Source organism: Vitis vinifera, chromosome 18, assembly GCF_030704535.1.
Source record: "Vitis vinifera cultivar Pinot Noir 40024 chromosome 18, ASM3070453v1".
In the NCBI taxonomy this organism is placed as follows: Eukaryota; Viridiplantae; Streptophyta; class Magnoliopsida; order Vitales; family Vitaceae; genus Vitis; species Vitis vinifera.
The window spans coordinates 22,655,973-22,680,629 of record NC_081822.1 but is presented as its reverse complement, the minus strand read 5'-3'; the positions used below and the strand labels follow the sequence as shown (position 1 = coordinate 22,680,629).

At 32.6% G+C, this 24,657-nt stretch overlaps 2 protein-coding genes across 2 annotated transcripts; one reads left to right on the top strand and one right to left on the bottom strand.

Moving 5' to 3' along the window:
- Positions 1-36: 36 nt before the first annotated feature.
- Positions 37-6,837, bottom strand: LOC132253138 (ras-related protein Rab7-like). Its single transcript, XM_059734547.1, has 4 exons — positions 6,759-6,837; positions 5,942-6,126; positions 5,723-5,868; positions 37-493 (listed from the first exon to the last, which is right to left on the bottom strand). The coding sequence occupies exons 1-4, from the start codon at positions 6,835-6,837 to the stop codon at positions 430-432; spliced, it is 474 nt and encodes a 157-aa protein (XP_059590530.1). The 3' UTR covers positions 37-429.
- A 13,288-nt stretch (positions 6,838-20,125) lies between these two features.
- On the top strand, positions 20,126-22,900 carry LOC100240798 (putative laccase-9). The gene is made up of 7 exons (XM_010647528.3): positions 20,126-20,287; positions 20,435-20,586; positions 20,750-20,997; positions 21,077-21,205; positions 21,347-21,938; positions 22,017-22,372; positions 22,466-22,900. The coding sequence occupies exons 1-7, from the start codon at positions 20,174-20,176 to the stop codon at positions 22,666-22,668; spliced, it is 1,794 nt and encodes a 597-aa protein (XP_010645830.2). The 5' UTR covers positions 20,126-20,173; the 3' UTR covers positions 22,669-22,900.
- The last annotated feature ends 1,757 nt before the right edge of the window (positions 22,901-24,657 follow it).

Genomic DNA, 24,657 nt, shown 5'->3' with positions numbered 1-24,657 from the left:
AGATTTTCTAAGTAAAACAAAGCTTCCCATGCAATCTCAAAGAATAGGAGTTCGATTACATGTAATTCGATCCAACTAAAACTCCACAAGTTAAATAAACCGTACAGAAAATACATATTAAGCTTAAAAGCAATGATTTTTCCTACTAAAAATGGATCTCAATTCCGAACCACAGATGAAAATGATTCCTGGTGAATGAATCCAATGGGGCTTTCTACTCTACAATTTTAAGTACTAAAGCTCATGTTCAGCAAAATAAAGACTGCTTTCTTCTAAAGTGGCAACACAAGACAACAGCTCAAACATTTCAAAGGCAAAAAATGACTATAAATCACAACAAATGAAAAAACGAAAAAAAAAAAAAAAGACAAATTGAAGAAATAGGGAACAATCAGGTGGGACCGAGTCTGCATCATTCCATATTCAAGTTCAGCATGCACAACCGCCTCCTTGCTCAGTTTCAGAAACTGCCTCAGGGATGCCCTGGAAATAGCTGCTTATATACATTTAAGAAGGAAAAAAGGCCAATATGTCAATTCAGTGATTCTCATTACGCCATATAAAATCGTTTTAACGCTAAAAAGAAATGGTAGAAACAAGTATGTAGAGATATATTTGGGGGAAATCGATTCTGCAATATTATAACAAAGAATAAAGAATCTATTAAACCAATTAAAACACAGACAAGCAATGGGCAACATCATCCTAAGTCACTCTTGAACATTATAGGCAAACAAGTTAGAATCAGCTTTAAAGTATAATCAGCACAAAAAATGGTTACTTATTAACCATAATTAATATTATGTTCTGCTAAAAGACCAGAGGTCCAACCTGGTAAATACAATAAAAAGCACCACGAGAAAGCAAACCCCACCAACATAATACCATCCAAAGAATCCGATAAAGACAAATTTCCCTGCCTTGGAGGATCTCCGGACTAATGAAACAAAGCCACAATAAGGAGAGCTTTCAGCTAACACAAACAACACCCCTTCAAAGATACTTTTGGTTACACTCCTTCCAAATGCACCAAAACAGATTAAAAAAAAAACGAAAGAAAAGTAGTGTTTTCTAGTATTTTTGTCTTCCTTTCTCAAAGCTGCACCAACTAACAAAGTGGTCCTTCACAAAACAAAGAAAAACCCAGAAAATCTCTAAGATGGAAAAAAGTAACACCACAGCAATGTAGCCAGTAGAGACTCCATGTGCCAAGGATAAAAGCAATGTCAGTTAACCAAAACACATCTTCTCATCAACTGATCCATGGCAAGGATCTTACTTAAGTTACTTCATACTACCTCCCGTACGAAAATGCACACCTTGAATTGAACCCTAGGAACCCAAACCTTCAAAGCTGGAAAACAAAGAGAATGCCTAAAAGAAGCACCTAGAAGAGAAACTTAAAAGAAACTTCTACAACAGAGTATCCCCCCTGGCCTCCCTAATGCATAAGTTGTTAATGAGATGAGCATTACAAGAAACCCCTACCACTAATTCCCAATCATAAGAGCTCCTAATGGAACACAAACTCTAGTTCCCATGATCCACATCCAAATTCCAACTACCAACAACCTTAAGGTCTGTTTACAAATTATTCTTGAACATCAAAATTTCACCAAGATCTTAAACTAATTCGTCTGCAGATACTCAACCTTAAACCATCTGGATAAAGAGATCCAACATATTCTAACTTCAAAAACACATTTGGCAAATTTTTGACTGGACAAATTTCTTTGATAATTTTTTCTGAAAACATGATGATTTTTTAAAACAAATTTGAGGTATTTTCATGTGGTTTTTATAGTGTTCTGAAAGACAACAGGAAACATAAAGAATAGGCTGAGAATTTTTGCATTGTACATAAATGCATAATGATTTCACTTAGAATAAGACAAGAAAAATGTTTTTCATATTTGAGTTCTTAAACTGAATTTTGTTGCTAAAAACAATTGAGAACTATTTTTAAGAACTATTCTCAAAAATAATTTTTTGAGAATTGTTTTAAAAAACTTCACCAAACAAACCTTTCACTTCTCTATTGGCTGCTAATGAATAAATTCATGAAGAATAATACTTGAGAGTTGTTTACCTGCACCAAACATGACATTACTCTGGCACCACTTAATGCAACAAGTATATAAAAACATGGTTGAGTAACAAATAAAATGCAGCATCTTCTAAAACTTGTAGATTTATTAAAGAATATACCAAAAACTAGGTATCTAGAGTGTTGTTGATTCCATAGAACAAGAAAGAAGATCACCTTATTACGATCATAAATGACTTGATCATCTTAAAAAACCATAAAAAATAAATAAGAAACATCTAATGATCCTACCATTAGGGTTTTTTCTTAGTTTCTTTTTCCATCCAGCTATTTGGTTGTGCTGGCTGTCTTAGTGATGCAACCTGATGCATGAGGATGATTACTTCTGTGTAATTCCCAATTTTTAGATTTCACATTTCTAAATTTCTCATCCCTATACTTGTATCATGCTAAAATTAAAGAAAGGCAGGAGAAAATAATTATTTTCTTATTCCTTCTAAGGTTTGATACAGAGCTATATATTGAACAAAGCTCTTGACTCTAGAATCTAAAGAAAGAAACAGAAAATTTAACAAGGAAACAAATTAATCCCAGCAAAACCTTAGGATCTATAATATTGTACAACTATACAACACTTATATATGGAAACTATATTACATGGTCAACAACCCAATTGCAATTCTTCCAACACTCCTCCTAAAGTTGGTGCAAAGATGCTTTGCATTCCCAGCTTGTCAGTCATTCGTTGAAATGCTAAACTTGGGAGTCCTTTAGTGAGAACATTGGCTAGTTGATTAGTAGTACAAATATATGGCATGCACACTTGACCACCATCCAACTTTTCCTTTATAAAATATCTGTCAACCTCCACATACTTGGTTTGATAGTGATGGGCTAGGTTGTGAGCTATATTGATGGCAAATTTATTATCACAATACAATATCATAGGTTCTTAAAATTTGATTTTGAGATCCCTAAGTAAGATCTTAATCCAAAGAAGTGCAGAAATATCTTATGCAATAGTTCTAAATTCTGCTCTCGAACTTGAACAGTGTACAACTGATTATTTCTTACTTCTCCAAATGATAAGATTACCTCCCAAGAAAGTACAAAATCCCATAGTTGATCGTCCATTCACAATAGATCTCGCCTAGTCTCCATTTGTGTAGGCTTCTAACTTTAATTCTTTACCCTTCTTAAATAAGATAACCTTGTCAGAAGCTGCCTTCGAATATCTCAAAATCCAGTATGCAGCTTCTAAGTGGGGTCTAAGTGGAGCATGCATAAAGTGACTTACCATACTCGCGGCATATGCAATGTTTGGTCTTGTGAGTGACAAGTAAATTAGTTTTTCCACCATCTGTTGGTAGTTGCCTCAATCAATTAGTTGGCCTTCAGATTTCTCTCCTAGTCTGTGATTTTGTTCAATAGGTGTCTTAACTGATTTACACCCAAGCATACTCATTTCCTTAAGTAAATCTTGTATGTACTTCTGTTGAGAAATCGATAATCCTTGCTTTGATCTAGCCACCTCAATTCTAAGGAAATATCAATGCTTACCAAGTCCTTGATTTCAAATTCTTCAACTAAGTATGATTTCAACCCCATAATCTCTTCTTGGTCATCTCCAATGACAACAATATCATCGTCATACGCAATTAATGCTTTAAGTCTCCCTAGATGAAAGTTCTGATAAATAATGTGTGATCACCTTGGCTTTGATGGTAACCTCTCTACATCATAGCTTTAAAAAAACAGCAGAATCAAAGGATTTTGAACAGGTGAAGCCACTAATTCTGAAACTGAGATTTCTATTTGAAATATTTGTTGGTGCAAGGATTCATCATTGAGTATATCTTTCAGGAATGGAAATCTTTTATTGTTAAATTTTAACAATGAGTAGGGAATGGGTTGAGCTCTTCTTGTTTGTGCTTTAAGTGTTCCTTACATACAACCTACATACCTAGGTTTGGGCCCCCTCTTTTCAAGCACTAATTTAGTATATTCTTATTTGCCTAACAAGAAAAAATGGACTCATATTAAAAACAAATTTATGACTACCCCTAAAAAGGTACAATTAAGTTTACATCTACATTTTCAGAATGCCTAATAGTGTGGCAGAAATAACAGTGGAGATCCAAAGGGCTTCTTAAGGGCCCTAGGAAACCAAGCGGAGGTCATCTGATTGGGTGGATTATAGTCACCAAGCTAAGCACAAGAGTGATTGAGATTAGGCAATGATGCTTTCGCACAGGGCTCTTTGTGGCAAACAGACAAGGAGATTTCCTAGAAAACAAAGGGTGGCATCTGGCACTCTAGACTATATTTGGCCTTTAGACTGGTGGATTGAATTCTAAAATCACTTAGAGAGAAACTCATTGGTCTCCTTAGAAAGTCATTTCGGCCATGTATAAGGTCAGATTCATTGTGGTGGTAGTGTGGGGGAGTGGCGGTGCGGGGTGTGTGCCTAATCCAATCTAATGATGAAAAGGGCCATCTCTTATTTTCCTGTCAATTACACACAACCATGAATTTTAGGCTAACTTTACAAGCCCCAATGTCAACAAAAATTGAGGTAGAAGAAACATGAGATCTTCACATAGAAAGGTCACTAAGATTTCAAGCACTTAAATTATTAGCAAATTAGGCTTAATTTAACTAAATGGATCTAAGAAATATTTACCATTACAACATGAAAATCTGAGCAAAATGGCAATATGGGCTCATGCATAGCTACATCACGTGTTATGCAGTAAAAGTTAAAATACATGAACACTTCATTAAAACAAATGAGAAAAATCTTATGCTTAAGTACCCTTCACTCTTTCTAAGATCCTAGACCCTCTCGAAAGAACCTGCTTGTTGAAATATTTGTTCACTTTGTAGAAAACAGCCATAGGCTGGAATGATCTTAACCCTACATAATCAAATTTGAGAAGACAAAGAAAGACGGAAATCATTGAAGAAATGGAAAAAAAAACCAGGACGATCACTGCACCCAATACTTAAATGAGAGTGCAAAAGGTGGCATGCTCTCTCAGTTAGGACCAAAGATGCCAACAACCCTGGCTACGCAACATGGCCCATGAAAAAAAAAATGTCTTCAGATCAACTTCAACAAGAAGCTTCAAAAGTCCTGGTGTTCTGAAACATCAAACCTGAAGAAGGCTCAAAACACCCAGATCTAACAACACCATCAAAACAGAACTCAAGATCATCACTATGACCTCATGAAATTCCATGTGAACCACTTACATGGAAATCATAACAAAATTAAATTTCATCAAAAATGGTGATAGTTAACCCTCCGTATGTGACTAGAACTTTATATACTCAACCACTTGCACCAAAATAAAGAGAATATTTCTAGCAAATAAGAAAGAAATGGTTCTGGCTTGTACATACACTGCCAAGAATCATACTTGAACAATAACTAGTGTAATTTTGGAGCACAATCTCAAAATTAATGGATGAATAACTAGCATATACTTACTTCCCAGCTATCATAAACCAATATAGTTTTCCTATTGAAGTATAACAATCATGGACAGCACATAACACGATAGACACTCCTTTAATACAGATGAACCTAACATGTAAAAAAAACTGAGCAGCAATTATCACCTCCATGTCAGATCATTCCAAAGAACAAATCAGCCTTAAAGGTTAACTCACATGTCTTGTTCATGCTCATTGGCTAGGGCAGTTTTGGCAATACAAAGGAATGCAGCATCAACATTGTAATCCTCCTTTGCTGATGTTTCAAAGTAAGGAATGTTTCCTTTCGAAGCACACCAGTCCTCTGCTTTTTTCTTAGAAACCTGTATTCAAATAAATTAGGACCAGATGCAATAAATAACAAAATTAAAATAGGACAGTAACTATAGTCCTTACCACTCGGCTATTTCCACCATCTATATCAATTTTGTTTCCCAATAATATAAAAGGAAATGTCTTGGGATCAGATGGATTTGCCTGGAACACAATGGAGATGGAAACCAATTCAGCATCCAAAAATAAAAAATAAAAAGAGATTATATCTAAAGCAAAGAAGTGCAAGTCATGAAGGCAATTCAATGCTAACTAAGAAATGGCAGTCGACAATGCACAAGGTCTACATTTTAAATAACCACTATTAACTGTAAATCTGCCTCTGGAATTCAGTGAACCAGAAAACATGGTAAGAAGACCATCATACAGTTAGTGACTCAAGCTAGCCAAGATTTTCCTACAAATCACTGTCAGAAATCATGTTGTGTTGGTACACATTTTTCCTAAATAGAATGACCTACAACCCCTAAAGCACTATTTCCCAGACTTCTGCTAGCACACACTAAAATACTGGCCATTACAACATAATTCAGAAAAAGGCTATAGTAATCCTTGACAAATCTGCTTCTAGACTCTTTTACATACATCAAAAAGAAAAAAGAATCATACATTAGAAAACAATGGGAAAAGCATAAAAATCAGAACATGAAACAGGCAACACATAATGGTAATACACCATATCATGTCAAACTCTTGCAAACCATTAGATCATTCATTAGTTGAAATCCTGAAGCAAATGGTACCATTGAACAAAAAAAATTGTAATTTAAATACCTATTTTTCCATTGAACAAGTTTTCATGAAGTTGTCAGTCTAAACAAGCAAACAAAAAAAAGTGCAAAACAAAAAAAAAATAATAAGAAACTGGGAAGCCACAGACAACAGAACTCCCCCTCAGGAACAGGAGGTGGCTTGAGATTCAAGTCCTGAGCTATGGAGAGAAAAATCATCAGTTTCATTAACAAAGATATTATGGCCCCATTGACAATGAGTTTGAGTTTGGACCTTTGTCAAGGCTTTGAATAATAGATTGCCATAAGATAATAATTAAGACATTTCAAAATATCCCTTAACTTATTAAGAGAAATGTCAATTTCACCATTTGCAACCTATGTAACTTGCCAAAACTGGTTGAAGAGTTGAGAATTCATAATTTCAGCATGATTTTCAGTTTTTAGTATGGTTGCAAAAAGGGACACAGTAGACCAAAATGAAGAAATTTAAAGAAGATTGACTATCAGGTCTATCAACAACAGCCCAAGATCACGTGTCGATTTATTGAACAAAGGAAGGCAATGGCAACATTTGAGTGGCAATAGAATCGTGTTATATGGATTTGTAGAGTAATATTTGTGTGACACTGAAGTCATGTTATATGTAGTTTGTTCCATGTTGAGATAAGATCATAGCGAAATCTGGTCAAGCAAATACAACCCGTTTAATAATCATGTCATAGTCCTTTAATATGAATACAACCCATTTATTACACACGTAATATGACAAGATTTACATAACTTCTTTAATAAACAGGTCTGGTTCAGTCAGGATTTAATTTGAGACTCATAACCCACTGACTTTTAACAACAATCTCTAATGGTCAATGGCCCCACTTCTACTGATCTTCTAGTGGTCATGAGAAAGTTAGATGTAATTCAAATTCTCTACCAAGACCACAATGCAATTGTTTATAATATAAAATAGTAATCGTGAGTATTAAATGTATATATAATATATATTTAAATATTAAAATATTATATACATTTAAATATTCATTTTAAAAAAGAAAAGAATGATATAATTGTAAAATGTTAGAATATATAATAAAATAAAATAAAATAAATTTAGAGTGTGTGGACCCCGCATTTCTGCTCGATATGTTCCCATTCGATAGCGAAACTCGTTTTTTATTTATTTGGTGAAATGTTGATTTTTAGAAAAAGACTTGGAGTCGTCACTTATTTTTGTTTTATTTTTAAAGGAAAAAACAAAATACCAAAGAAAAAAACTCTAAGTGTGACTCCTGAAGGAAAAACGGGTCTGTGAAAAACCAAGTTTGGGTCCGGGGGTCGGGTTACTTATTGGGAAGGTACGATGATGAGCCGTAACACCCCTTTAAGCCTGTATACATACGGCCTTTACTAAACGAATTAAGAGAATTGTGAAAATTAATTAATTAATTATGGATATCAAGAAAAATAATCAATGTAGAAGTCACGGTGAAAATTAATATACACAAAAATAATGACGAAATCTAATTATAAGAATATAAAAAATAAATGACAAAAGAATTATGCAAAATGATTTATTGAACTAAATAAATAAATAATGAAAAAATATTTAAAAAAGTTTTCAAGAAATTTCAAAGGATTTTATTAAAAATTATTTTGAATGAGTGATTTCAATTTATTTATTTACAAAATATTTTCTTTAAGTGATTTGATTCAATTTCATTTGTATTTAATTTTCAAAAAAGGTTATTTACACTTATTGTATCAAAAGAATTTATTACAAAATTTCAATTTGGGCACAAAAATTATTTTTACTTGTAAAAAAAAAAAAAAAGAATTTTTACAATTTTATTTACAAAAATATTTCAATTTGATTTCATTTAAGGAGAGTGATTTATACAAATTATTTAAAAAGACATAACTTTATTTACATAAGAATTTTTAATTAAAAGGAAAAAATAAAAATAAAAATAAATAAATAAATCGTCTATTTCAAAAAATGACTTTTAATCCAATTTTAATTAAGTAAAAAAGAATATATTTATTAAAAAAAAAACATTTTTTTGGACAATTTTATTAAAAATTAATTTTTGGGACAACTTTATTTACAAAACAATATTTGGACAATTTTTATTAAACAAAGAAATTTTTGGACAAATATTATTTAAAAACAAATTTTCAAATTCCATTAAAAACATTTCTTTTGGATTTTTTTAAATTCATTTTTCTGAATTTTATAAATAAAAAAAACTTTTTTTTATTAAAAATAATATTTTAAAATTATTGTTTTATTAAAACACATTTACTGACTTCTTTCTTTCATTTAAACAAAATTTTTAGTTTGTTCGATGTTCAATTCTGTACACACTCAATAAATATATACAAACGAATATTTACAAGAACTAATAAAAATAAAACAAAATAAAAGTGGGAAATAAACTTACAACAAGCTCCACATGTCATAAATTTATACTCAGCCAACAAGATTATAAAACGGGCTCATGCAAAAACAAAAATAGCACAAATGTAAGTATCCAAAAATATGTAGAGTCCAAAATAATTATTCAAACCCAAATTCAAACTTCAAATTAGTCTAATAAATTTCATCAATTACAAATGGGTCCAAATTAACAAATATAACATAACAAAAATATCTCACATATCATAAACCCTAATCTAAAATTTTTCAAATTAATAGCTAAAATGTAAGCTCAATTAATCAAACCCAAAACACGATAAATTAAAATAAATCTCATTATGCCTAAATTTGATATTTCATAATCCAAACCTAATTTAATATACATCATAATTATCTCATGTTCAAATTAAATAATTCAAATAGGTCAAGCTCATATCAAATATTCAAATCATCCAACAAATCCCACCCATATTATGGACTCAAAATTCACATCAATTAACAAACCCACATTAATAATACACATGACCAAAGGAAATAATAACTTAAGCTCAATCTAATAAGCCCAAACAAATAACCAATTAATAAGTCTACATTAATAATACACATAGCCTAAAGAAATAATACATCAAGCCCAATCCAATAAACCTAAACAAATAATCAATTAACAATAGTCCAAGTCCAAATAAACAATATGCAATTGATATAGTTCAAATATCCTAAATTAATCCCATAAACCCAAATTAACAAATTTCAAATTAATTTACCAACAATAAATTAACCCAAATTTCATATTAATTAACAATAAAAAATTAACTCAAATTTCACATTAATTAACAAAGCCTAAACATAATGCCCACAAACAAACATAGCACAAGCCCAATTTCAATAACAATTACTATTAAAATCAAATAAAGAAAAATAAAGAAATAGTAATAATAATGATAATGATAATAATAATAATAATAATAATAATGGGAGATGAGTGATACGGGAAAATGAGAGGATGAGAGAAAAATGGAGGAGGTCGCCGGCCGACAGGGGCTCACCGGAGGAGATTGACCGGTGATCCTACCGACGACAGTGAGGGATGATGAGTTTTTGGGAAACAAAAATAAAATAAAATAAAAGGAAGATGAAAAAAAATGGGAGAAAGAAAATGGAAAAGGAATGGGGGTCGGTCGTGTGTGTGAGTTGGGGAGGAAGATGGAAAAGGGAAAAAATCTAGGGGTTGGCGCGTGTGGGAATTGGAAGAAAGAAAAAAAATGATGAGGGAAGATGGGGAGCCGACTGTGTGGGTGTTTTGGAAAAGGGAAGCAGAAAAAAAAATGAAAAAAAAAAAAAAAAAAAAAAAAACAGGGGGCGGCCGGTTGGGAATTGCAGCGTCAAAGAGAATGGAGGGGGGGGGAATCGGAAAAAATGGTGGTCGTCCTGTTCCTTTTTTGAGAATGTGGGAGAGGAAAAAATAAAAAATGAAAAAAAATCCCAAGAGAGAGAGGTGGGCTGTCGAGAGAGAATGAAGGGAAAAAATTGGGGGAAAAATGGAGGCATTTTCTTGGGAATTGGGGGCTGTTGTTCTTGGGAAATGGGAGGAGAAAGTGGAGGGTCAAATGGGGAGAAAAAAGCCGGGGGGGGGGGGAATGGAAGAAGGAAGAGAGGAAGAGAGGAGACAGAAAGTGATAAATAAAATATAAAAATATAATATAATAATAATAACAAATAGAAATAAAAGTAAAACAATTTACAAAATAATAAAAATTAAGAATTAAAAGGGTGAGTGGGCCAAAAAATAACACATGTAATCGGGATTTAAAATTGGGTTCAAAGTTAATGTAAAAATAAAATTGGGACAAATTTTGGGGTCTACATAGTGTTAAATTATTTTTTTGCATATAATATTATTTAAAAAATATTAAAATATAAGAAATATAAGTAGAACATTATCCGAAATTATGAATTTATCTTCTATATTTTATAAAAATTAAGATTTGTCTTAAATTATTGAAAAAATTCTTGTAAGATATTGAGAAATAAAAATAAAAAATAAATAAAAGTAGAAATGAAACTAAAATATTATTTGATTTATTTAAATGGATATTTTAATGTATAATATATATATATATATATATAAAGTAATTGTGTACAATATAAAATAGTAACCATGAGTATTAAAGGTATATAATATATATTAAAATATTAAAATATTATTTACATTTCAATATCCATTTTAAAAAAGAAAAGAAATATATAATTGCAAAATGTTAGAATATATAATAAAATAAAATAAATAAATTTAGTAATGGTTGTTAGTATTTTTTTTTTTTTTTTGCACACAATATTATTTAAAAAATATTAAAATATAAGAAATATAAGTAGAACATTATCCGAGAGTTGGTCTTATCTTATATAATATGTAAATGTACATTTAAAATGTTATATTATATACATTTAATTATCCATTTTTAAAAAGAAAAGAAATATATTGTAATGGACAATGCACCATAATATTAGTAAAATAGATTTGCAAAATACATATTGTATATCAATTATTATCATAAAGTTTATTGATAATGATACTTCTTTGTTGATATTTTGAATAGGTTTGATAATGGACGGTTATACCACAGTATTGTGTTATACCAGGGGTGAAATTATTGATTGTGAATTTGGGGTATGTTATAATCGTCCTCCTAAGAAAGGTGTTTCAATCAATAGTATGATAACATTTGATGAGTTAGAAACAAAATTGTGTCATGCTCTGAATATTAATCGTACTTACACCAAGTTAAATATGGTGTTCCGATATCCAGTTCCCTTTCCAAATGGAAGGGGTACTGTTAATTATGTCCCTTTGCCTATTCGACATGATGGTGATGTAAGAATAATGTTTACTGTTGTTGCACAATCTCCTCCTCCAAATACTATTGAAATGTATTTTCAAACTTCTTCCATTAATTATCACCCCATGCTTAGTAGCTTTACCATCCCAATGCATATTGAAAGTCTAGGTCCAAGTCAACAAATGGTAAAAGAGAATACATCTTCCCTTATGTATATGCAAAGTTATGATAATGACATGGAACCTATAGTTAGGGTAGATATGGCGGGGGTTAGTGATTCAATTGTAATGACAGTTGGAAATTATGTTGATATTTTACCTGAAAATGATGATGACAATGTGGAGTTATTTGATGAAGATGATGGTAATGAGGATATTATGGACATGGAGGATAATGAAAATACAGAAAATGATGCATCATTGCTAGGTGGTGGTGAACATGATGTCCTTTCCCCAATATTAGAGAATTGAATTGGGATGTAATTAACTCCATGGCTGACAAGGATTTAATAGCACACACTGACTTATGGAATGAATCAGATGAATTGTTTAAGGGTTTGCGATTTGAGAGTAAGGTAGACTTATAATATGTTGTTAAATGTCATTCCATATGTAGGAATCAACATTTGATTGTTATTGAATCTGAGCCAGATATGTAAGCTGTAAAGTGTAAAAAATAGTCTGAGGGTTGTAATTAGAGGCTTTGTGCATGTCGTCCTAAATCTCATGGTTTGTTTGAGATAACAAAGTACATAGGTCCTCACACTTGTGTTTACCCTAAACTATCACAAGACCACTCACAATTAGACTCCATATTTATTGCACGAGAAGTTCAAAATGTAGTCCAAAGTGATCACACAATTTCAATTGCTGCATTACATCAAATAGTGAAAGATAAATTTGGTTATTATAATATATTTTTATATTAAATTTTATTATTTGTTTTTATAATATGGAGATAATTAAAGATATCAAAATGTATAAAAGTTTGAAATTTGGGTGGTGAAGAGATGATTTCATGGGAGACGATTTCCATTTAAATAAATTTGTTTTTGTCTTTTTAGGGAAATCATCTTTTCAAAAGACGATTTCTGAGTGGTTAATTTTTTTTTTATATATTTGTTTTGGTGGAAATAGTCTTCTCAAAAGACGAATTCTGAGTGGTTAATTTTTTTTATATATTTGTTTTGGTGGAAATCGTTTTCTCAAAAGACGATTTTTGAGTGGTTAATTTTTTTTTATGTTTGTTAGGGTGGAAATCATCTTTTCAAAAGATGATTTTTTAGGGATTAATTTTTTATTTTTTTTTGGTGGAAATCGTCTTTTCAAAAGACGATTTCCAAGTTGAAAAAAAAGAAAACAACTCTCCTTCTCTCCTACCTGGCAAAAACTATTGTAGATTTGGAATTATTTTTCCTACTATGGTAATTTAAAAATTTTTTTTTAAAAAATTACCATACTCTTATCAAAAGTCCCTTGAATGTCTAACTCTCAAATTTTTGAGATATGTTGTAAAGTACCTTACAACTTCAACTTCAACAAAGGTTAACGATTTTCCTTATAAAATCCATAAGAGCTTCGAAGGAGCACAAGAGAGTGTTGAATTAAGAATATAGAAGATGATTATAGACGGTACCAATCTAAGACCTTAGGAAGTAGACACATTCAATCCCATAAGTTTGTGTACATTTTCTTATATTTAAGATTTTGTGTGATTGATATAGATATTAATATGCAGAGTTCGTTTGATAGTGATTTTATGAAGTATTTTTAGTCTTTTTTATATTTGAAAGATAAAAATTTCAAGTGTTAAAAAAACTAGAAACACTTCTTAGAATCACTACCAAACATACTCAATAACTAATAAGGATGGTACTTTGCAGGTGTATGGCTATGGCATTGTCATTTGGACCGACACTTCACATGGGGTATGGCAACACTGAGTGGGCCTAGAGGCTAATCCCCAGTTCAGCCCACTGCTAATGGGCCAAATGCTTTGTTAATTTCATCTTAAGCTCATCTATATTTATAGGAAGAAATATTTTATGTCAATTTCTGATGTGGGATGCGTTAGATGGATAGAAAATGCAAGTGGCAGCAGCATGGGGGAATCAACATGGGTTGCAGCACAAAACTAAGGAAATATCTACCATTGGGCTATATGCAAACTATTACAAAAACCAAATAACGTAATCTTTGATTTTCATTTTTTGTTTTTGTTTTCTTTTGAAGTTTCATTAATTTAAATTCTTAAATAAACATAAATGTTTAAGTGAATATTTATTTTTATAATGAAAAGTATTAAAATAATAAAATCTTTAATTTTTAATATATAAATAGAATTGAATATTATATTTTTCCTTTTATCTTAAATATATCTTTATATTTAACTATTATATATATTTTATTAAATAAAATTAAAAATATTAATACATTTATATTTAAAGTTATCATCGTTTCATTCCATGAAATCAAATATAAAAGATAAAATATTTTAAAAAAAATTGAATTATATTTATATTTCTAATTTCTTATAATTAATTTTAATTTTATATAATATATTAAATTATATAATATATTAAATATTGAGGTGCTTGCCATTCAAAGATGTCGACTTCTCAAAACTATGGTTCAGGCATACATTTCTATACCACACCTTTTTCCCTTGGTTCTCTCTAAGATTCCTTCCATGATAGATTTTTAATTATAAATAAATATTTTTAGTAAAATATGATAGTAATATTATAATAAAATCATAAATTATATTTTTATAAAAATATATTATTATAGTATATATTATAAAAATATGGATATGAACATCTAAAAACATAATTGTTTTTTCTTTTCTTTTTTGGTTAAAAATGAATGATACTAATTTAAAAATAATAATTGTTGATAATTTTTTTATTTAAAATAAATAAAATTATTTTATTTTTGACACGTAAATGATTAAGTTTTTCATTACATGTAATACTCAACAACGGAAAAAGTATTCGCAATTAATTAGATCAATTTTTTAATTCTAAATTATTTTTAAAAATTAGAAAGAATAAAAAAAACAACCATAAAATATATTAAAAAAATTTTAAATCTGCTTTTGAATTACATCCTCAAATATTTATGCTAGAAATGACTATTTCTTTATTAAACAATTTCCAATGACATGCTCGAATAAAAGTCTGTACATTATTCTCATTTCAATTTAAATAAAAATACTTTTTTATTTTTTCATTCTCACTGTCAAATAAGTCATTAATTAATTTTTCAATGGGTGATGAACCAGAGATCAAAAAGTTAGTTGCAGGTCTTCAAATTGATAAATGGTAGTTTTTTTCATTCATACTTTCATTCGTTCATGTACAGAGTATATATAGAGGGTAATCATCATTCTAAGAATGGGAAGGAATGATACAAGGAAATAATGATATAAGGAAATAACAACTAATATCCTAATATCTCAACTTTCCTAATATCTCAATATTCCTAATATCTCAATATTCTTAATATCTCAACTTTCCTAATATTTAAACATTCCTAATATCTCAACACTAAATAATATAAGGAAATGATGATATACGGAAAGCATTCCTAATATCTCAACACTCCCCCTCAAGTTGGTGCATAGATGTCACACATGCCCAACTTGTCTAAAAATTTTGAGAACACTTGACTTGAGACAGCTTTGGTGAGGATATCGGTCAATTGATCTTCTGATCGAATCTTTGGCAATTCCACAATCTTATCATCCAACTTTTCCTTAATGAAGAATCTATCCACCTCGACATGCTTTGTACGATCATGTTGTACTGGATTATGAGCAATGTCACATGCGGCTTTATTGTCACAAAACAATTGGATTGGTTGCCTAGATAGGTAACCTAAATCCTATAAGGGAAGTCTTAGCCATAATGCCTCACAAAGTCCTAGAGCCATACCTCTAAATTCTGCTTCTGCACTTGAACGAGCGACGACATTCTGCTTCTTACTTTTCCATGTCACAAGATTACCACCTACAAAGGTAAAGTAACCAGATGTAGATCGCCTATCATCCACTGCACCGGCTCAATCAGCATCAGTATATACTTCTATACTCTGATGATTAACATTTTTAGCGAACAAAATTCCCTTCCTAGGAGCATTCTTCAAATACCTCAAAATACGCATAACTGCATTCATATGTTGCTCTCCAGGATTATGCATGTATTGACTCACTACACTCAATGCATAAGCAAGATCTGGTCTTGTATGAGCTAAGTACATTAATCTCCCCACAAGTCTCTGGTATCTTCCCTTATCGGGTGATACTTGATTAGGCTCAACACACAATTTCAGACCTTCTTCTATTGGTGTATTAACAGGTTGACATCCCGACATTCCAGTCTCCTGTAAAAGATCTAAGGCATACTTTCTTTGAGACAGAAAAATTCCTTCACTTGATCGAGAAACTTCAATCCCAAGAAAGTATTTCAGATGACCTAGATCTTTCATTTCGAATTCTCTAGATAGATAATTTTGCAGAGTTTTTCTTTCTTCAGGATCATTTCTTGTAACTACCATGTCATCCACATATACGATGAGTGCGGTAATCTTACCATGTTGCTTTTTCAGGAACAAAGTGTGATCTGAATTACTTTGACGATAGCCAAAAGCTCTCATTGACCTTGTGAACCTTCCAAACCATGCTCTCGGGGATTGCTTCAACCCATACAATGACTTCTTCAATTTGCACACCTTCTGACATTGCTTTTCTAACACCATGCATCCTGGTGGAAGATCCATATATACTTCTTCAGATAACTCACCATGCAAAAAGGCATTTTTCACATCGAACTGTTGTAATGGCCAATCTAGGTTTGCAGCTAAAGACAGTAATACTCAAACTGTGTTGATCTTAGCTACAGGTGCAAATGTCTCTGTGTAGTCAATTCCATAAGTTTGAGTGTACCCTTTTGCTACCAGTCTTGCTTTAAATCGTTCAATACTACCATCTGCCTTGCACTTCACAGTATAGATCCAACAACACCCAACTGGCTTCTTTCCTGGTGGACATTCTACGAGTTCCCATGTTTCATTCTTCTGCAATGATTTCATCTCTTCATTCATAGCTGCTTTCCACCTTGGATCAGCTAAGGCTTCCTGCACACTGTTAGGAATAGCTACAGTAGATAATTGATTTACAAATGACTTATTTGATTCAGAGAAACGATGGTTAGACACATAGTTGCTCATGGGATATTTGACTTTGGTAGACAATTCAGGTTCATATGTGGGTTTAGGAATACCTCTATTATGACGGTGTGGTAACCGTTTCATGAATGGATCAGGTTCCAAATTAAGAACACCTTCAACATACGACGATTGGTTTGGTATTTCAGTAAATACATCTTCGGACCCAAATTGTTGACCACTCATATCCAACTCACCCGCTTCTTGGTTCACTAGTTCAGATTGTCCAGATTCATTCTCCTCAGAGATATGATAATCATAATCGACAGTCTGAATTTCCTTATGGTACTCCCCCTGAAGTTCAGACTCAGATGAAAAATACATCGAATCTTCATGAAACACCACATCCACTGTAATATACATTTGTCGAGTTGGAGGATGGTAACATCGATATCCCTTTTTGTGCAATGCATATCCAACAAACACACATTGCAATGCATGGGAAGTTAACTTGGTGCGTTGGTGTTTGTGTAGATGCACAAATGCCACACAACCAAAAACACGAGAAGGTAAATTTGGGACAGTTGGGGCAACTACAGCATTAGTAAGAGTTTGGAGAGGTGTTTGGAAGTTAATTGAGTTGGAAGGTACCCGATTGATCAAGTATGCGGCAGATGTGATTGCTTCTCCCCAATAAAATATCGATGTTTTTACTGTTATCAAGGAAGCACGAACAACCTCTAACAAGTGCCGATTTTTCCGTTCAGCGACTCCATTTTGCTGGGGTGTATTGGAACAAGTAGTCTGATGAATGATGCCATGTCCTTCCAAATACTTTTGAAGATCAAAACTTTGATATTCTCCACCATTGTCACTATGCAGAACCCGAACCTTTGCATTGTACTGAGTTTCAATCATTTTATGAAATTTTTGAAACAACAAGTTCACTTCATCTTTGGTCTTCATCAAGCATAACCATGTCATTCTGGTATAATCATCAATAAAAGTAATAAACCAACGTGAGCCACTCAAAGTTGGGACTTTGGATGGGCCCCAAACATCAGAATGTATAACCATAAAAGGAAATAGACTTTTCTTCAAAATTAACGGAAACAAAACACGATGACTTTTATCCAATTCACAAATATCACAACGGAAACCAGAAATATCACTCTTTGCAAACAAACTAGGAAACAATTTTTTTAAATAACCAAAGGAAGCATGTCCCAGACGTCGATGCCACAACCAAATTTCAGACTTTTTCTTCTCACCCTCAGATCCATCTGCCATCAAGGCTTGTTGCAACTTATTTGAATCCTTTGACTGCAAGTCCAAGTAATAGAGTTTTCCCCGCTTAATACCACAACCAATCGTCTGTCTTGTTTGGATGTCCTTAATCACACAAAATTCAGGCCAAAAAATGACAATACAAGATAAGACTGCGGTGATTTGAGAAACTGACAAAAGATTGTAATCTAAAGATGGAACAACTAAAACAAAATCCAAATTCAAAGTATCAGTAAGAGTTAATGATCCTTCCCCAATGACTAGGGTTGTGTTACCATTGGCTGTGGAAACAATTTTTTGTGAGGAAGGTCTAAGGGGTGAAACCTGTCTAGAATCAAAAGTCATATGATCTGTAGCACCAGAATCAATTATCCATGCACTATTAATAACAGGTGTAAAAGTATTTAAAAACTTACCACCATGATCTATAGCGGCTACCAATGCAGAGGCTTTCTCAGCAACATTAGTTTCTGTTTTTATTTCGGCAACACTTGCAATCGAGGTTTTCTTGGAATCCTTCTTTCGTTGATCACGATTATTATCATTAATAACAAAGTGTTGATAGCCTAAACATGATCTAAAGGTCCATGGTTCAAACCCTCGGTTCCTCATTGTTTTCTTGATCATACCAAGAGTCGTTGCTTTGAAATTGTGGGATATCCAGATTGGTGGGATCAATCTTATTGCAATGAGTGCATTTAAAGGTTGACTTATCAATATTAGGGCTTGTCTTAGGATGGATGATCATTGTCGGACTACCATAGAGACAAAATATTCAGGATTTCAGTTCCATTGCTCTGATACCATCTTCAAATTGATAAATGGTAGTTTTTTCCATTCATACTTTCATTCGTTCATGTACAGAGTATATATAGAGGGTAATCACCATTCTAAGAATGGGAATGAATGATACAAGGAAAGAATGATATAAGGAAATAACAACTAATATCCTAATATCTCAACTTTCCTAATATCTCAATATTCTTAATATCTCAACTTTCCTAATATTTAAACATTCTTAATATCTCAACACTAAATAATATAAAGAAATAATGATATATGGAAAGCATTTCTAATATCTCAACAACAGGGTCACATCCATCAGTCAAGATTATGCTGATGTGACTCAAAAAGGATTCCCACATGTGATTAAAAGAATTCCTACATGTGATTCACAATATGTCAAACTACAACTACCTTTTACTACATGGTAAGGATTCCGGCAGACATCAAGCCTAGCAGCAAACTAAATATCTCTCCAAAAGGTGGGCAAAGGAGCCTAGTCCAACTTCTAGCAAACATTCATGTATTTCAAAAGAAACAAACAAAAAATCACAGAAAAAGTGGGTTTGACTCACTATTTAAAATATATATATATATATAAAATTGAATTTTAATTTTATCTTTCATTCATTTAAAAATATTTTAAAATATATACACTTTTTTATAAATCAAATAATTTTTTCCTAAAATATCATTTTACTTGATAATATGATTTATAAATTTTAAGGCTTTATATATATATATTTTAAATTAGTGGATTAAAACTCACTTTTCACCTAATTGAGTAGGTAATTTCAATATATCAAAAACTTAAAAATTCTTTCAAATTGTATCTCGTAAATACGATTAGATTAAGATAACTTTTGAGTTGATTTTTTCCTTCAAATTTCTCTTATTTTTTCCTTCAAACAACAAGAAATCAACCAAAGGCAAACCTGGGCCACTCCAACTAACTCAGGACCAACCGTTGTTCTTATAGACACTTGGTTTAAATGAAGTAGCATTTAGGAGCTAAATTTTAACTGGCCTCCTTCCTCTCAGTAGACGTACATTAGAAGAGGGAGAGTGCAGAAATAATGGCGTTGGAGAAAATGGAATCTTCCGTACAGTTGCTGCTTCTTGTACTTTTGAGTGGATTGATGCTTGTCTGCAGGATTGCTGAAGGGGATACGCACTACTATGATTTTGTTGTGAGTTACGCTTTTGGCACTGCCTTGGTTAAATTAATCAATGGATCCTTCTTGCCCGCTTTTCTGATATCTATGGACCTTGTTTGTTATTTAGTTTTTTTTTTTTTAATATACTCATATTCTTCCATTTTGCTGGTCTTCTTGTAGCTCAAGGACACCAATTTCACAAGGCTGTGTGTCACAAAGACCATGCTGACTGTAAATGAGAGCTTCCCAGGGCCAGTGGTTTATGTTCACACAGGCGATACGGCTATTATCAATGTTCAGAATGAAGGGAGTCATGGCGTCACCATTCATTGGTGAGGACACTTGAATCTCTTTCTCATACTGACACTCCCCATATAAACTAGATAAAAGAATTGGAGTTTTGCCTACATTCTTAGAAGATGAAGGAACTAACTAATAACTAATAAGACGTCAAAGCTGAAGAATAAATGTTATAGATGTCATTTTTGTTATTAGGCATGGAGTGAAGCAGCCAAGGAATCCATGGTCAGATGGCCCAGATCACATCACGCAGTGCCAGATTCAACCAGGGACAAGCTTCACACAGAAGGTGATATTTAGTGAAGATCAGGAAGGAACCCTTTGGTGGCATGCCCATAGTGACTGGACACGGGCCACTGTGCACGGTGCCATCGTGGTTTTGCCAGCTGAAGGAACCACCTATCCATTTCCCCAGCCTGATGGCGAAGAAGTTATTGTATTGGGTATGCAAATATTTTCATCAAAATTTATGATTTTGTATATTTTTAGGAAGAGCAGCTTCTCATGATCATGTACCTGCAGCATGTTGGTATGATGCAGACCAGAACGCGGAGCTTGAGTATGACCTGATCCATTATGAGGCTACTACACCCGAATCCGATGCTTACACCATCAATGGCTTTCCTGGAGATCTAGTCGCATGCTCTAGTGGTATGTAATTAAGCGTATAACTAGTTAACATTTCTAACAGACTTATGCATATATATGAAAAAAGTTGAAGAGGAATTTCAAGTCGTTGTACATTTATAAATTTAGATCTGATGATCACCATGTTTGTTTCCTGTGTGGCAGAGCCAGCATACAGTTTGGTTGTGGATTATGGCAAGACCTATCTTCTTCGCATAGTGAACGCAGTCATGAATTCAGAACTCTTCTTTGCTATTTCTGAGCACAACTTGACAGTCGTTGGCACAGATGGAACCTACACCAAACCATTAGTTACCAATTACTTAATGATCACCCCAGGACAAACCATGGATGTCTTGATCACAACAAACCAAACCCCAAGTTACTATTACATGGCTATAAGACAATTTGTCACCATTGACCCAAGTATACCTGACTTTACCAATATGACCGCTACCGCAATACTTCAGTATAGAGGCAACTACACCCCACCAGCTTCGCCTTCCCTTCCCACTACGCTTCCCACTTTTTACCAATTAGATGCTGGATATAACTTCACCAGCAAGCTCAGGAGCTTAGCAAGCCCAGAACACCCAGCAAATGTGCCCCAAAATGTAACTACCAGAATGTTCATAACAGCTTCAATTAATCTGGTCAGCTATACATTTGAGGGAATTATAGTCAACCATATTGCTTCCACCTTGAACAACATAAGTTTCATGGATCCCAGTTCTAGTATATTGGATGCCTACTACAGGTATACCTTTGTTGCCTACTACTAAAAAACATGGACTTTAATATTTGCTTCCTAATGATTCCAAATCCTTAATTTCAGGCACATAAGTGGGGTTTACACCACAGATTTTCCAGACGACCCGCCTTCCTTTTTTGACTTCACTGGTGAGGACGATTTGCCTTCTGCCATAACGAAGCCAGCAACCAAGGTGAAGGTGCTGAATTACAATGAAACATTGGAGATTGTATTCCAGGGAACAAATTTGCTATTGTCAGCTGAAGATCATCCAGTTCATCTGCATGGATTTACCTTTTTTGTGGTTGGCATGGGTTTTGGAAATTTCGACCCTGTGGCTGATCCTAAAGGCTATAACTTGGTTGATCCACCTGAACAAAACACGGTTAGAGTTCCTAAGAATGGGTGGGTTGCCATCAGACTTAGAGTTGACAACCCAGGTATGTTCTTCCTCAACTTTTCATCCACTCCTTTTATAGATGAATCATAGATGCTAATTTTCGAAACTGGTTGTGTGGATGATTTTCTTGAAGGTGTGTGGCTATGGCATTGTCATTTGGATCGGCATTTCACATGGGGTATGGCCACTGTTTTCATAGTGAAGGATGGTGGCACACCAGAAACTAGTCTCCTTCCACCTCCTGATTACATGCCTCCCTGCACAACTCCATCCCCTATTCGCCTTGAAGATTTCAATGATGCAGATGGAGTAGTCAACACTATAAGTAAGATTTGATCCAAGTATACCATATCAATTCCAAGCCACATCTATTAAGATGATCTTAGATGTAAGAATAAAAGTCCTGTTAGTTAGACAGCTGCTTTTGTATTTTTCTAAGAGATGAGCTGGAGTTAGTTACAGATTATTTACAGTACTCTTTTTGCCCGCCCCCTGTACCAAGAACCTTGCTACTCATATTTCTCTGTATGATGAATGAGAATGAAATGAGCACTCTGTTTCTTCTTCTCTTCTCTGCTCTTGTTTCCTTTTCATAATAGCTCTGTTTCTTCTTCTCTTCTCTGCTCTGTTTCCTTTTCATTATAACATCATAACTCAATGAGGGTAGCTGGTCTGCTTATTTGACAATCCAACTGAGAGCTCCTCCTTCTGGTTAAGAAAACAGGGGTTCTCTCTGCCTTGTCGTTGGAATAGGGCCCCCCACACCTCATACCATGCTCTTATATGTTCATAACAGTTTCTTTTCTTTTTTAGGTGATAAATACCATTTTCCTTTTTCCTTTTTCTTTTCTAAAAAAATTGTATGTGATGGGATGAAAATGTCCTCACCTTCTTCACACCTATCAAACCTTAAGTCTCCCCCCTCTCCTCTGCTTACTCTATTTCTAAAAAAGTTGATTGAAAGTCTTCGTTTAGTTGCTCAATTAAGGCTCATCAAAACAAGTTGGTCAAAATATTGTTCAACTTATTTTACTCAAATTAAGAGAAAAAGGAATCACTTAGCAGGTAGGGCACATACAGTTGTTACCAAATATTTCTCCTATGAATCTTTTATATATACGTGACACCATCTTATCAATTATCCAAAAATTCTTAATAAATGAAAATTTATATGAGAGGACTAAGAGTTTTTTTACTCTCTAAATATGTTCTCCAAACACCCGAATTAATGTTTTTAAAACTCAACCAATCACTAAACCGAAAAAGTTATTATAATTATTATTATTATTATTATATATAAAATTAAAATTAAAAGTAATTATGAGAAATTAGAATTAAATATAAATAATTAAAATTTTTAAATATTTCATTCTTTTATCTTTTATATACTACTATTAAATCATATAAAATGTAAATATATTAATATTTTTAATTTAATTAAATAAAAAAATTATAATATTTTATTGTTAAGAAGATATTTCATATATAAAAATAAAATAAAATAATTTTTTTTACATCAATTAACTTCATATTTATTATCTTTTTATTCACATTTCATTAGCTTTATATTTTATTATTTTATCCTAATAGATAAGAGATGTTGTTAACCTAGTTAGGATGTGGAAACAGATAGGGTACTTAAAGAGGGGAAAAGTTGTTTTCTACTGTTGGTCAAAATCTAATTCCCCTCTCCTCCCCTTTTCTCATTTTAATCAAACCGTTAATCTAATTAATCAATTTTCCAATCTAATTAGTCGATCTACTAGTTCAATACTGGTTAATGTTGCTTAAAATGGCTCAATTTTTTTTTTAAAAAAAAAGTTAACCCACTAGTCTAATCAATCAATTCTCTAATATGTCTAATTGGTCTTACTAGGACCCCTAGATCTCTTCGTTCCCATACTCTGGATTGTATAGGTGCATGCAAACTACCCTAAGCCTTTAGATCCTATGTAACGAAAGCAAAAAAATAAAAAATTTAACGTTCTCCTTGTCTAGCAAGTTTCATTATGAGTTCTTTTAAGATGAAACATTTTTCCACCGGGTGGATAACAATTTGGTGGTAACGATAGTAGTCAGATCATCAACACAACCCATTTCTTTCGAGCGCTTGCACTCAGGTATTTCAATAACCTTTTTATAGAGCAAATCTTCCAACATGCTAGGCACATTAGAGTCAGAAAAATGATATTTCTTCTCCTCCAATTCCTTCAAGGTGAACCGACACTTCTCATTTTCTTGGGTTGATGCAACCTCTTTTACCTCCTTTTTATCTCTTACTAAAATTTTAATGGGAGTCGTATTTACCATCATTGACTCCTGGAC

What these genes read in the sequence shown, in the direction of transcription:
- LOC132253138 (XM_059734547.1), bottom strand. Translation starts at nt 6,837, where the DNA reads ATGAAACTGATGATTTTTCTCTCCATAGCTCAGGACTTGAATCTCAAG. An exon ending in TCCTGAGGGGGAGTTCTGTT is followed by an intron (nt 6,127 to 6,758) that starts GTCTGTGGCTTC and finishes TTTCTTAGTTAG; the next exon opens with CATTGAATTGCCTTCATGAC. An exon ending in AATGAGCATGAACAAGACAT is followed by an intron (nt 494 to 5,722) that starts GTGAGTTAACCT and finishes GTATATAAGCAG; the next exon opens with CTATTTCCAGGGCATCCCTG.
- LOC100240798 (XM_010647528.3), top strand. Translation starts at nt 20,174, where the DNA reads ATGGCGTTGGAGAAAATGGAATCTTCCGTACAGTTGCTGCTTCTTGTA. An exon ending in CATGGCGTCACCATTCATTG is followed by an intron (nt 20,587 to 20,749) that starts GTGAGGACACTT and finishes TTTTGTTATTAG; the next exon opens with GCATGGAGTGAAGCAGCCAA. An exon ending in TCTAGTCGCATGCTCTAGTG is followed by an intron (nt 21,206 to 21,346) that starts GTATGTAATTAA and finishes CCTGTGTGGCAG; the next exon opens with AGCCAGCATACAGTTTGGTT.